Raw genomic sequence first — 14946 nt, forward strand, 5'->3', positions numbered from 1 at the left:
TTTATGGTATATTGCGTTTCAATTGAAAACAGTATTTTACTGTGTAAATTTGTTTCATTTTTTACAGCTATTTTTTAGAGTAGGGCAGTTTTATGAACAGTTTCCACAGAAATTTGCTCTGCTCGTTTCATGGATGAGGCCCATTGACTGTAAGCAGCCTGAGACAAAAGATCCACTCCATCCTACTCTCTTCAGCGTGATTCACAGCTGTGATGAAATGCTGTGTACAGAGATTAAAGATAAAAATTTTAGTACCAGTGAAAAGTTTGGACACACATGACTGAATTTGAAATCCTAACAACCTTTTTATCTAAACGCATATCTATAAACATTGTAAAATTCATTTTGTAGATTAGTGATTATGTGAATTTCTTTATAAAACTATAGTTTTAAATGGTTTAAAAGTTTTTGAAGGCAATTCCCATACTACTATTTGTTTTAAAATAAACTTTTAACTGATCAAAAGATATTACATTTTACAAGCAATTCCCTCAGAATGATAACACCAACCTGTAAACGCCATATTTTGTTGACATTTAAAATGTCTGTTGTAATAAAGCTTTGTGATTGGTGGTTGCAACACATATTGCACACAAGGTTAAGAGTCTCTTCAGATCTGCAGACACATCATGAAACAGATGATCCAAAAAAGAAAGACTGATTTCATCACTGACAATATGAATCAAGACATCAAACAAGACGATAATAATAATAAAACAGGAAAAAACACAGTACCTTGAAAGCTGTTCTGGAAACGTGAGCCCGCAGGCAACAGCTCAGGTGTGTATTCTTCATATCCACCCACATAAAGTTGACTGAAGGTGTTCAGGCCCACCAGTGGACCAGTGGATGTACCTGTCCTCCTCTTCTGCCCATCAACCTGTTCAGAATACACCAACATTATGTCAGCATGGTCAAAAAGAGTTTAGAGTCAAAAGTGGCTCAGAACAGGGAGACACTTTGAATTTCCATTCCACATCATTTTTTCCCCTTCTTTTTTTTCATCATTCTTAGAGATAAGACAAATATCAAGGCAAGAGATGCAGTTTTGGAGACCCAGTCGTCATTTTTCCTGCTTCTAACACATCAACTTTGAGGACAAAATGTTCACTTGTTGCCTAATATATCCCACCCACTAACAGGTGCTGTGATGAAGAGATAATCAGTGTTATTTATTTCACCTGTCAGTGGTCATAATGTTATGTCTGATCGGTGTATTTTAAAATGTAATCTATTCCTGTGATTGCGAAGTTGAATTTTACTCCAGTCTTCAGTCACATGATCCTTCAGAAATCATTCTAATAATGCCAATTTGGTGCTCAAGAAACAATTCTTACTATCATTAATGTTGAAAACAGTTGTTCCGCTTAATATTTTTATGGAAACTGTGACATGTTTTAGGGTTCTTTGATGGAATAGTTCAAAAGAACAGCTTTTATTTGAAATAGAAATCTTTTATGACATTATAAATGTCTTTACTCTCACTTTCGATCAATTTAAAGCATCCATGCTAGATATAAGGTCATTTCTTTCAAAAAAAAGAAAGAAAAGAAAATCTTACTGACCCCAAACTTTTGAACGGTAGTGTATATAAAAGTAAAGAGCCCAGAAATAACTTTCAATTAAAAGTTTGTTATATTCCTGCAAATATAAAACACACCTTCAGCCATCCATTTTTCAGATATCTTCCAAAGTGTACTGTGTGAATGTTGATCCTGGGATTCAGGCGCTCACTGATAATTGTTGCCAAACCCGAGCCAAGATTATACTTATGAACAATCCTGCCGTTCCGCACCCCCAATGCGAAGAAGTCGTCTCCACTGATGCCTTCATAGAAACAATAACACGCACACAATCCAATTAGCACATGCAGTGGGGTCCAAAAATCTGAGACCATATTGAAAATCTTTCATTTTTTAATGCAACACAAAGAAAAGTGATGAGGAAAAATGAATCTCTAATTTTGATGAGGTCACTCAATTATTATGCAAAAAGTAATAAATTAGAAAAGTATGTCAAATTGAAGTATTCTCACTAGTGGTTCAGGTCAAGCCGACCATCTCTAAAATGTCATTTATTTTTCTTTTGAGCTGATGGATCTAACGCTCCAATTTATCCGGCCAATTATCAGGTGAACAGTTGCCTTCTCATCCTCTCCGATTTCTTCTTTTTGATTTTGTTCTCCACTGTGCTGCACGGCTCCCTTGACAATTGCTTCATTATTCACAGTGCTGTCCTCTTCTCTCTTTCCCTCGATGAATCATCCTAAACTATAATCCCGGGAGACACTCGCTGAACTGAGGAAGATTCATACCCCCCTTACTCTTTTATTCAGCTGCCTGTCTTTTGATTAAACATGTTCGTAGCAGTGACGTGTCAGTTAGCAGCCACCGAAACTGACCTTAGAATAAATTGCCGATGGTGGCAGAGAAGCTCAAGGCATGAGGAAACTTGACCGAGATGCTGTGTCTCTCAAAACGACAAGTCTTCTTAATGGCACTTTCAACAGGAATGTGATTTGTTGGTTTTTGTTATGGATATAAATTTCAGTTACACTTTATTTTGATAGTCCATTATAGACATTCTAATAACTATAAGTAACTTTGCAACTACATGTCAACTAACTCTCATTAGAGTATTAGTAGACTGTTATTTTTTGGTTTGAGATAGTAGAATAAGTTGACATGTAGTTGCAAAGTTACTTATAGTTAGTAGAATGTCTAAAGTGGACTATTGAAATGAAGTATTACCTAAATTTCTACATTTAGAAAGAAGGCATGTGTAACTCTGCAGAAAATCATTTTCCTAATCAGTATTTGTGTTGCTTTCAAGAAACAATATCCTTAAAACAATATATACTTTTAAACAAGATTTAAAATTAAGATATTAAAGATACTTCATAAGATATTTAAGATATATACAACTCGAATTCCAGAAAAGTTGGGATGTTTTTTTAAATTTGAATAAAATGAAAACTAAAAGACTTTCAAATCACATGAGCCAATATTTTATTCACAATAGAACATAGATAACATAAATGTTTAAACGGAGAAGATATTTTCTTTTGAAGAATTCTCTGTTTAAGGACTACAACAAAACGCTGGTAGGGACTACAACGAGCTTCTTCCCAGGTTGGTGACATCACTAACACCAAAATTTACATAAACCCTGCCCCCGAGAACAAGCAACAAAGGGGGTGAGGCCATGTTATTGCAATACAGTATGTCATGCCATAAAAGCAAGTTGACAACATAAATTATAACCGTAATTAAACTAAACTACAATCCGAATTCCAGAAAAGTTGGGACGTTTTTTAAATTTGAATAAAATGAAAACTAAAAAACTTTTAAATCACATGAGCCAATATTTTATTTACAATAGAACGTAGATAACATAAATGTTTAAATGGAGAAATTTTACACTTTTATCCACTAAATGAGCTAATTTCAAATTTGATGCCTGCTACAGGTCTCAAAAAAGTTGGCACGGGGCAACAAATGGCTGAAAAAGCAAGAAATTTTGAAAAGATTCAGCTGGGAGAACATCTAGCAACTAATTAAGTTAATTGATATCAGGTCTGTAACATGATTAGCTATAAAAGGGATGTCTTAGAGAGGCAGAGTCTCTCAGAAATAAAGATGGGCAGAGCTGTAAAAGAGTGCGTAAAAAGATTGTGGAATACTTTAAAAACAATGTTTTTTCAAAGTCAAATTGCAAAGGCTTTGCAAATCTCATCATCTACAGTGCATAACTTCATCAAAAGATTCAGAGAAACTGGAGAAATCTGTGCGTAAGGGACAAGGCCGAAGACCTTTATTGGATGCCTGTGGTCTTCGGGCCCTCAGACGACACTGCATCACTCATCGGCATGATTGTGTCAATGACATTACTAAATGGGCCCAGAAATACTTCCAGAAACCACTGTCGGTAAACACAATCCGCCGTACCATCTGCAGATGCCAACTAAAGCTCTGTCATGCAAAAAGGAAGCCATATGTGAACATGGTCCAGAAGTGCCATCGTGTCCTGTGGGCCAAGGCTCATTTAAAATGGACTGTTTCGAAGTGGAAAAGTTTTCTATGGTCAGACGAGTCCAAATTTGACATTCTTGTTGGAAATCACGGACGCCGTGTCCTCCTGGCTAAAGAGGAGGGAGACCTTCCAGCGTGTTATCAGCGTTCAGTTCAAAAGCCAGCATCACTGATGGTATGGGGGTGCATAAGTGCATATGGTATGGGCAGCTTGCATGTTTTGGAAGGCACTTTGAATGCTGAAAGGTATATAAAGGTTTTAGAGCAACATATGCTCCCCTCCAGACGACGTCTATTTCAGGGAAGGCCTTGTGTATTTCAGCAGGACAATGCAAAACCACATACTGCAGCTATTACAACAGCATGGCTTCATCGTAGAAGAGTGCGGGTGCTGAATTGGACTACCTGCAATCCAGATCTTTCACCTATAGAGAACATTTGACACATCATTCAACGAAAAATACGTCAAAGACGACCACAAACTCTTCAGCAGCTGGAAACCTATTTCAGGCAAGAATGGGACCAAATTCCAACACCAAAACTCCAGAAACTCATAACCTCGATGCCCAGACGTCTTCACACTGTTTTGTAAAGAAGACGAGATGCTACATCATGCCCCCGTCCCAACTATTTTGAGACCTGTAGCAGGCATCAAATTTGAAATGAGCTCATTTTGTGCATAAAATTGTAAAATTTCTCAGTTTAAACATTTGCTATGTTATCTATGTTCTATTGTGAATAAAATATTGGCTCATGTGATTTGAAAGTCTTTTAGTTTTCATTTTATTCAAATTTAAAAAATGTCCCAACTTTTCCGGAATTCGGGTTGTATTTTTATAATAAGATTTTTGCTTAAAACTAAAAAAATTAAATACATTATTCTCTGAACACTACTCTCAATAATCTTTATAATATTTACATTCTCAAGTAATTTAAAAATTAAAAATATTAAACTTTTTTACTGGTAAACGAGACTTTTTTTTATATATATAATTACTTTATAATAATTATTAATTACAAAATTATTCATTATTAATTATTTGTCATTTAAAGATGTTTAAATATTTTACTGGTAAACAAGTCCAACATTTTTATAATTATTATATAAACTATTTACTATCTTTACAGTCTTTTTTAAATTCCGTGGTCAAATTTCTTCTCTATAATCTGAGAATTTTTAGAGACCTCATATATAACAGATCTTTCCCTTATGCCAGATAATAAAAATCATCGCCCCGTTTTGTGCACAGACAAATTGTCTCTACTGTTGGGCCCTGGACTTACATTTACAGCACATTTTACAGGAGCTGCTCCATTAATATCTCCTAGTTGAGTGATACTATTTCCAAACCTCACTTCCTCTAACATGGCCTCAGCTGTGTGAGGGAAAAAGTTTACAGCCAAACTGCTATGACTCCAGCTCTTATTTTTCATACACCAGTAAATACAGCATCCTATTAAAAGCACTGAGGGATGCACTGAAATCAAAGTAAATAAAGGGAGATGGAGTAACAAATATAAGCAATATTCCCATTTTGACTCACCTTGTCCCTTTTGCCCAGAAAAGAGAATGAGGCTGTTTCTCAAAGCGGAGACATTATTGGCAAAGGTGAGCTTCAGGTGGAATTCATAAAAATGACCCATACTGGGAATAGAGGGATAAGCCACATAGGATGAGTATCCAAATTCATCTAGTCCACTAAACCTGGGCCGAGTGATGTTGACAGCTGCAAAGAAATAGAAAAAGTAATAAATAAATAAACAAAATTTTTTTAATATATATCCAAATGATTATCCAAGGGTTGCAGGTTTAATTCCAGCTATAGTATAATAGCATAATTATACTTGAGAAATGTATTAAGTTAACTGAATAAACAAGAATCTGAGGTGAAGTTACCAGCAGCTGTATGAGAAAGCGACACAAGATGGCGATATTGCACTATACATAAAGCTTGTCAAATCTATTATTTCCGTTGGGGGGGAAATGCTGCTGCTAACAATAATTATTGTAATTTTGTGCCATTTTACTCTGTAAATGAACTGTGGTCATAACAGTGATATTTGCAGAAATTGGTCAGAATTTGTGAATGGCTGCTGCTTTGGACAATGTATTTCAGAGGTGGAAAATCTTCAGAAATTTCAACATTTGACCCCCTGGTCCAGCAGCCATCGCTCAGAAACATTCCAGCTTGGGAACATTAAGCATTTACACTTTTTTGTCCAGTGAAAAAATGTGCTACCTAAAGAGTTTTCTCCACCCCTCATTTTGTCTTTATGAACTGTGCAGTCTGCAAAGCCTCTCCGGAGGATTTCTCTGGGAACAGCATTGAAGTTCTTCCCTCTGCTCTCCCCTTGAATTATTGATGCCTTTTGAAATTGCACATATATTACCTTGTCGCGGTTTATTTGCACAGCGCCTAATGAAGGACTAGAATGCGTTTTTAGCAGGGATGGCTTGATGGGGCCAGCTGTATTTCTTCACTCACAGTGTCTTGTAATGGCTCTGTGATATGCTGCATATGCTGAGTTACGCTTTCTTGCTCAAAGTGAAATTCATTAATAAACCGGCAATTCATTAATCAGATGTATTGGGTACTTTTTGAGAATGCCAATTTCTATCCTAAGATAAACTGCAGTCCTGTATAAGGACGTTATTTAACTCATTTCCAAAAAGTCAAATGGGATTTCTGATTCTAGACTTCAAAAGTAACCGGAACTGCAGTAATTATAGCCACAAAAAAGTCTTGCTTTCCCTGTTTTTTCCCCCTCACTGCTGAAGATGAATAAAACTACATGAATAACTACATGAATAAAACAACACATTATTATTTTTGTAAATTCCTCTTATAACTATGCTGTCAAATCGATTAATCACGATTAATCGCATCGATTAATCGATTAAACACACACATAAAAGTTTGTTTACATAATATGTGTGTGTGTTTGTGTGTGTGTGTATGTATATATTATTATATTTATATACATTATATATGTCTGTGTATACATATATATGTTTAAAATGTGTGTGCGTGTGTGTGTGTGTGTGCATATATACATATATACATACAGTATATATAAACACACAGATTAATCGATTTGACAGCACTACTAAAAATTTACCTATCAATGTCCCATATGACAGTGTATGAGATATGACCTCAAATAACCATATAACTAATGCTTAACTTTTCATGCAAAGGCACTGCAGAGCACAGGAAGGTTCTCTCTGCTATATTATTCTGCTGCTGTTGCTGGAGGTGACTGTCTAAAAGAACAAGAAAACAACCTCCACCTCACTAGCAGTTTTTACTGGTGACATATCACCCATTTATTTTCATTCGTTCTAGTCAAAAACCATTTGTGTGCAAGGATTTTTCTCTAGTGAAATTCAATAGCCTTTTGTCAGCTGTGTTGGCTGGACCCAGAGATATTTTGCTTTTCTTGATTTCCTTCTCTTACCACACACATGCACACAAAAATGAAATAAAGACATACTGTAAGAATAAAAAACATGCACATGTGAGCAACTCCTCACAAAATCTGTCTGATCCCAAACATTTCCCACAAGATGATTCTTTAATCTTCTGACGTAGAGCCTGGTGACGATGGAATGAAAATACAGGAAGTCACATGATATGTGTGCTAAGGCGTTAAGGCAGTTTAGGACAGATGTGCTATTATGTTACGGGTCTATTTTAGGTGAGTGTGGTGTTAACGGCGCATCAGAGAACACAGTCTGTCCTCTAAACTCCACTGCCGCATTGAGCTGCTTCCAGCAACACAAGCTCCCATGATCAATCGAAAGGTCAATCTATGTCTTCCTGAGGATGTTGAATGCAACTTCAAAAAAACAAAAACAAACAAACAAACAAACAAACAAAAAAACATGCGCCTTTGAAAATAAAGTTGCATTTATGTACAGAAGTTGGTCAAGACAAACAAAAAAAAAAAAAAAAAAAAATCGAAAGATCAATCTATCTGTCTTCCTGTGGATGTTGAATGCAACTTCTAAAAAAATGTGCCTGAAAATAAAGCTGCAATTATGTACAGAAGTTGGTCAAAACAAAACAAAACAAAACAAAACAAAAAAATTGAAAGACCAATCTGTCTTCCTGTGGATGTTGAATGCAACTTCTAAAAAAAAAAATGCGCCTTTGAAAATAAAGTTGCATTTATGTACAAAAGTTGGTCAAAACAAAACAAAACAAAACAAAACAAAACAAAAAAATCGAAAGACCAATCTATCTGTCTTCCTGTGGATGTTGAATGCAACTTAAAAAAAAAACAAAACAAAAAAAAAACATTCGCCTTTAAAAAAATAAAGTAGCATTTATTTACAGAAGTTGGTCAAAACAAAACAAAACAACACAACAATAATGGAAGACCAAATTACTCAAAATTAAATGATTAAATGAATGAAATATTTAAATAAATTATTAAATACATTATTAAATTGTCAATAAAACAAAAACCATTCAATTAATTGTTAAATCACAAAAAACTAAAAACAAAAAAACAACAACAAATGAATAAATGTACCTTGTATTTCATTTTAGCAATTTGTTTGCGCTCATTTTCAGCATTATTTTTGGATTGCTTTTTCCTTTAAGTTCAAGCTCATGTCATGTCATTTTCGATTCGGCTGTGATGATTATCTTCCGCGAATTGGTTCTTTCAGATATTTTGTTTCAATGAGCCGTTTAGCTAGTTTGTTTACGTAACCACACAATGACGTCACATATACACAATTCTATTATCAAAGAACCCAATAATGATGTGAAACGCAGATGTTTTACATGTCTAAAAGCAAATAAATTAATGAAATAAACCTTTCATTTTGCAAATTTCATTCAACTGTATACCGGTGACTCAAGAACTGTTGTAACCACTAACCGACTCTTGACTCGAGAATCAATGTACTGCTCTTAAATCACATTTGCTATGTTGCCTGGCAACTTTTTTTTTTCTTTTTTAAACAAGATCATGATCTTCTGAATAATGTATAAATTCTAAATGTAACACTAAATCAATACATAAAACAGACTCCAAACACCCTTCCTATAATTCCATTAGTCCAGACTCATTTGAAGAAGTCCAGCACATCCAAAGTTGAGTGACTGCCCAGAGGCAGCGAGGCCTTGGCTACTAATCAATACTGATTGATGTTATCTGCTGTTATCGGCCTTTAAATTCAAATGTCAGTCCCACTCGGTGTGACACTGGGAGATTAGAACACTCTATTTGGCATCGGCCTCTTTGCTGTCTGATAGAGCGACGTCTGGTAGCTCTGCCTGGCGTGCTGTGCCAAGCGGTCTTCAAACCACGCCACCCAATTAGATTACAGCAAAATAGCAGCAGTTCTTTTCCCTCTAAGCACAGTCGAGGAGATGAAGAGCTATCTGTGTAAGCAGATATTCGACTTTAGCTGACTTAACACTGCGAGGTAGAGCCGGGGAGAGAAGTACATTAGTTACACGGCGCTGTAGTATGTCTTCACAGCTATGTTATTTGAGACAATAAAACAAACCCAACTACAGCAAGTACATTTTGTGACTACACTTTGATAAATTAAGTTTCAGAGTTGTGTAATTTAAAGCACTTGCTGTGCTCATTATATTTGGATGTGTACTACCTGTAGACACCTCAAAAGGTCAGCGCATGTAGTGGAACCGAGTTTGCAATCCAATGCAGACTGGCAGTTATCCTGGAAATGTTGATTGTGAAAGCATCAGAGTTCAGTATCTGTTTGTAGCAAGCGTAGAGCACTTAGCTACTCTAATTGGAATGGTATTTCAACGGCTTGCATCAGTTAAACAAAACTGCTGGGAATACATTTCAATACACCACCTATGGGTCTAACCTCAAAGACGGAGGTGTGCACAGGAGATGGAATAAAACAAACCTCAGAATGGCACAAATATCAAAAGAAACACCCTCTGGCCATGCCGGCTTCATCACGTCTCAGTGGATACTGGTGTAAATCACGGTCTACGGACAAACCTTGATAGGACCTACCCTCATCGCAGAGGAGACCCTGCCTTCCGTAGGGGCAAAGACACGCCGCTTCGAGCTGTGTCTGGGGAACGCAGGTGGCGCCGCGTGCACACGGGTTTCGCTCGCAGGCGGTGAACTGGCACAGCTTACCGGAGTAGAGCGAAGGACACGCACAGAACCAGTTCTCCGCATTGCTGCACACAAGGAACCAAAATGAGGGGAAAAAAAACAGAGAGATCATTAGTACACCAATGAAATGTACCCGCACTGCATCATTACCTTCGGTGGAGTTTGCGTAGAAAGCATAAATTGGGAAGGGGCATTGGGGGGGTTGAGTGTGTCAAAAAAGCAGAGGAGAATACAAATGAGAACACAGAGTGGAATGGATGGAAGTCATACATCACCGGCCTGAACTCGAGACCATCCTTGTCAGACCAACATCAACTGATCTTGCAGTGCAAGTGCAAGTAAAAGTGCACTTTGTTAAAAATATTTTACAGATACAGAAATGAACAGCACTTGATTTGGCATATGATTAAAATGATGTTCACTCATAAATGAACATAAAGTCAGTGGTCTAGGATGGGTTTTTAAATCCATAAGGGTTCTGAGGGGAAAAAGAGTTTCTAAAATAAATAAATTAAACTGTTAAAATTGACAAAATTTGGCATTAATACCATTTCATTGAGATTAATCACAAAAGATTTTACTAACAGATACGATGCAAAAAAGACAACTTAGTACAGAGTATATACATTTTCCAGATAATATTTTACACACACATTACATTTCCGTTCAAAAGTTTGGAATCAGAAAGATTTTTTTTTTTTAAAGAAAGCAAGGATGCATTAAATTGATCAAAAGTGACAGTAAAGACATTCATAATGTTACAAAAGATTTCTATTTCCAATTAATGCTATTCTTTTGAACTTTCTATTAATCAAAGAATCCTTAAAAAAAAAAAAAAAAAAAAAAAGTATCAGTTTCCACAAAAATATTAAGCAGAGCAACTGATTTCAACACTGATAATAATAGGAAATGTTTCTTGAGCAGCAAATCAGAATGATTTCTGAAGGATCATGTGACACTGAAGACTAGAGTAATGATGCTGAAAATTCAGCTTTGCCATCACAGGAACACATTACATTTTAAAATATATTAAAATAGAAAACAGTCATTTTAAATTGTAAAAATATTTCATAATATTACTGTTTTACTGTATTTTTGATCAAATAAATGCAGCTTCGGTGAGCATAAGAGACTTAGATCAAAATTATTAAAATATCTTATCGACCCCAAACTTCTGAACGGTAGTGTACATGAAAATGAACTGCTGCTTTTATATTTAAGTTTAACAAATGGCTTAATCATATTTGTGGGTCCTTGGCATCAAAATTTTTGATTTTAATTTTCAACATGGAGAGGATTGCCCCTATTTTAAGATCACATGATTAATGGTGTCATTATTATTAATAACAACAATGTTTGGTAACACTTTATTTTACAGTGTCGTAGTTACACGTTACTACATGAACTTACTATAGTAATAACAGTAAATTATGCATAATTACAAGTAACTAATCCTAAACCACACCCTAACCCTAACTCTATAGTAAGTACATGTAGTTAATTAATAGTACTCAGTACTTATTTGAGTAATTACAATGTAACTACGGCACTGTTAAATAAAGTGTAACCCAGTGTTTACTTTTTCCTATTTGCTGTATATCTGTTCAACAAAGTGATATACATATTTTGATATGCAAGCGATCGTTGCCATGTTTATTGATTATTATCGGACTGCCAATAAAAAAACAAAACAAAACAAAATGTTTACTTTATAAAGCACTTTCAGACAGAGCTCACATCTAGACAAAGTACATCTAAACCAAAATACAGTATATATTCATAAAACAGTATATACATAACATTATACTGGTAACACTTTAGGTTCATTTGTTAACATTAGTTGATGTATTAACTAACATGAACTAACCATGAGCAATACATTTGTTACTGTATTTGTTAATCTTCGTTAATGTTAGTTAATAAAAATACAGCAGTTCATAGTTTGTTCATGTTAGTTCACAGTGCATTATCTAATGTTAACGAATACAACTCTTGATTTTAATAATGTTTTAGTAAATGTTGAAATTAACTAACAAACATTAATAAATGCTGTAGAAATGCAGTTCATTATTAGTTCATGTTAACTAATGTAGTTAAACTAATGAAGCTTATTGTAAAGTGTTACCATTATACTTGTTGGGATGTCCATTTTATGAATATTATGAGGCAGTGAAAAGACTAAAAAAAATGAAAGAAAAAAAAAAAAAATGAAAAAAGTGTCCAAGACCACTGGCATGAAGTAGAGTCAGAGCACATAAACAAAACCTTGAGCACACCTTTAAAAAAAAATAAATAAATCACAGACTCATTTAAATAGGAGCACAACTGGGCCTGTAGGCCATCTACAAAAGCAGACTCACATTCTGCTGATGTTGATCTAGCCTCACTGTAAGCGAATGATTAGAAATGCTCCAGCTAAAGGCTGACTGCCGAGGTGCAATTCCGCAAACGGAACTTTTATAATTCCAGGCTTTATCCCCAAGCGAGAGGTAGAGGGTGGGCCAGCATGATAAGCAATATTCAGACAAGAACTTCATAAGCTGCCGGAAGATGTAGACTGTTTTCAAAGGTATAATATCAGATACAGGAAGCATTGGAGGAGTTTCAAATCTATAAATTAATAATGTGTTTTGAGCTGCAGCACAGCTGAAATGAAATATTTACATTCTGTCACTGGGATTTAGAACCAGTGCAAGTGACTGACACACACACACACAGACACACAGACACACACAGACACACAGACACACACAGACACACACACACACACACAGACACACACACACACACACAACAATATAGAATATAACACTTGATAGGACAACATGCAACCTTCCCAATCTGTAAGAGACTAATCAAGTGACCTGGTTTGTATACACAAGCACTCTTTGCAACGTTCCCAGGGAAAGACAGCGGACGGTTTGTCACTGCCTTTCAGGACAGCAGGGGGTAATGCCGCGGCAGACTGTGAGATTATTGCCCCGCATTATGTAGAACATGCAAACACATCTGTTTCTGTGACTGATTGCCCTTCACCAGCCATGCGAGCTCAGACCGATGCAGAGAACAGTCAGGAGGAACACTCAGGTGTCGGCTGCATATGGCGAGTCCCGTACGTAGCCAAATGTGTATGATCACAGGAGATGTGTTTACCACTCTTCAAAGAGAGTCTTGACATTGCAGTGACATATTCTGTATTTTGATCATGACACTTTAACTTTAAAAAAGAAAGAAAGAAAGAAAAAGAAAAAAGATTTCACAAAATCAAAGTTGGAGTTTTGAAGGCTTTTAGTCTATTCATTTTGAGACCATCTACTGGAAATAAATAAATAAATAAATAAATAAATAAATCTCCAGCACATATACACATTTACGTATTTAAGAATCCATGAACTAAAATGTATATTTTTTGGCTTTTAGTCCATGTGTGCTTTGAGACCATCTACAGTATATGCACAAAGTCGCAAAGCTCGAAAAGAAATTTGTAAGAACACAAAGTGGAGCTCTGCCATGAAGGAAAAATTGCTTCGGTTTTGTTTATTAACCACTAGAGCGGTAGTGTACCTGTAAATGTAAACAGCGACTGATAATGGATTATATACTGATGGTAACAACAAAGATAAAACAACTATGTAAATATGTGACTACGCCACTCACCTCTAACTTCTTTTGTAATCTGTAGTCTGACCAAGTCTACCTACTCAAGACCGCATTCAAATGAACTTGGCTCGTTTTTTCCAATGGTCATCTCCTGCAAATCCATGTTTGTTTCATCTGTCGTGCACCTTCTAGCAAGGAGGCACATGTTTCTGTGTGCGTTTGTTGTGTTTGGAACGATTTGAAAGTCTGGTAGTGTGTGATCCTCAGTCATTTAGTGTAAGAATGCCCAGTTTATATATGTTACCATTTACAAAGTCGGCAAGTGTATGATGCTTAGTGTTTTAAAATCTGTTCAGATTTTAAAAGTCGTGTAGTGTATTCCAGCCTTAAAGGGTTAGTTCACCCCAAAATGAAAATTCTATCATTAATTACTCACCCTCATGTCGCTCCACACCTGTAAGACCTTCGTTCATCTTCAGAACACAAATTAAGATATTTTTGATGACAGAATGCTGTCAGATTTCCTTCAATAGACTGCCTTTGCAACTACCAATTTGACGCTTCAAAAACTTCATAAAGAGATTGAAAAACTAATCCATATGAATTAAGTGGTTTAGTCCAGATTTTCTGAAGAGAATCGATCGCTTGTTATGATGATTTACAGATTTAATTTAGGCTTTTACTCGCATGTAAACATTGATCAGCTAACATAAACAGAAGCTCAACAGAACCTGAATAACACACAAGAAAAAAACCTCTTCTGGAGGCTTAAACGTGCGGCGTAACCAATGAGGTTCATTCTCAATCTGTTCATCATAACAAGTGATCGATTCTCTTCAGAAAATTTTGACTAATCTGCTCGATTAATATGAATTAGTTTTTCGATCTCTTAATGAAGTTTCTAAAGTGCCAAAGTGGAAGCTGCTAAGGCAGTCTAATGAAGGAAATCTGACAGCATTCTGTCATCGAAAAGATCTTCATTTGTGATCTGAAGATGAACGAAGGTCTTACAGGTGTGGAGCGACATGAGGGTGAGTAATTAATGACAGAATTTTAATTTTGGAGTGACTAACCCTTTAAGGCGATTTTATGGTGATAAGGAAGGAGTGTAAAGTAGTTTAACATAAGGAAGAAAAAATGAAGGGGATTGAATACTTTCGCAAGCCACTGTATATATCAAGTATTTATATAT

At 35.7% G+C, this 14946-nt stretch overlaps 1 protein-coding gene across 1 annotated transcript in view; it reads right to left on the reverse strand.

Moving 5' to 3' along the window:
* Positions 1-83: 83 nt before the first annotated feature.
* The window catches only part of eys (eyes shut homolog), a 238982-nt gene continuing 224119 nt past the window's right edge, over positions 84-14946 (reverse strand). The window contains exons 35-40 of the mRNA XM_051917822.1: positions 10047-10219; positions 5576-5758; positions 1661-1827; positions 736-880; positions 511-616; positions 84-220 (exon numbers count right to left, since the gene is read on the reverse strand). Of these exons, the coding sequence (XP_051773782.1) occupies positions 537-616; positions 736-880; positions 1661-1827; positions 5576-5758; positions 10047-10219 (748 nt within the window). The 3' untranslated portion in view covers positions 84-220; positions 511-536. The remainder of the gene's footprint in view (positions 221-510; positions 617-735; positions 881-1660; positions 1828-5575; positions 5759-10046; positions 10220-14946) is intronic.

Source organism: Ctenopharyngodon idella, chromosome 13 (genome assembly GCF_019924925.1).
Source record: "Ctenopharyngodon idella isolate HZGC_01 chromosome 13, HZGC01, whole genome shotgun sequence".
NCBI classification, from domain to species: Eukaryota; Metazoa; Chordata; class Actinopteri; order Cypriniformes; family Xenocyprididae; genus Ctenopharyngodon; species Ctenopharyngodon idella.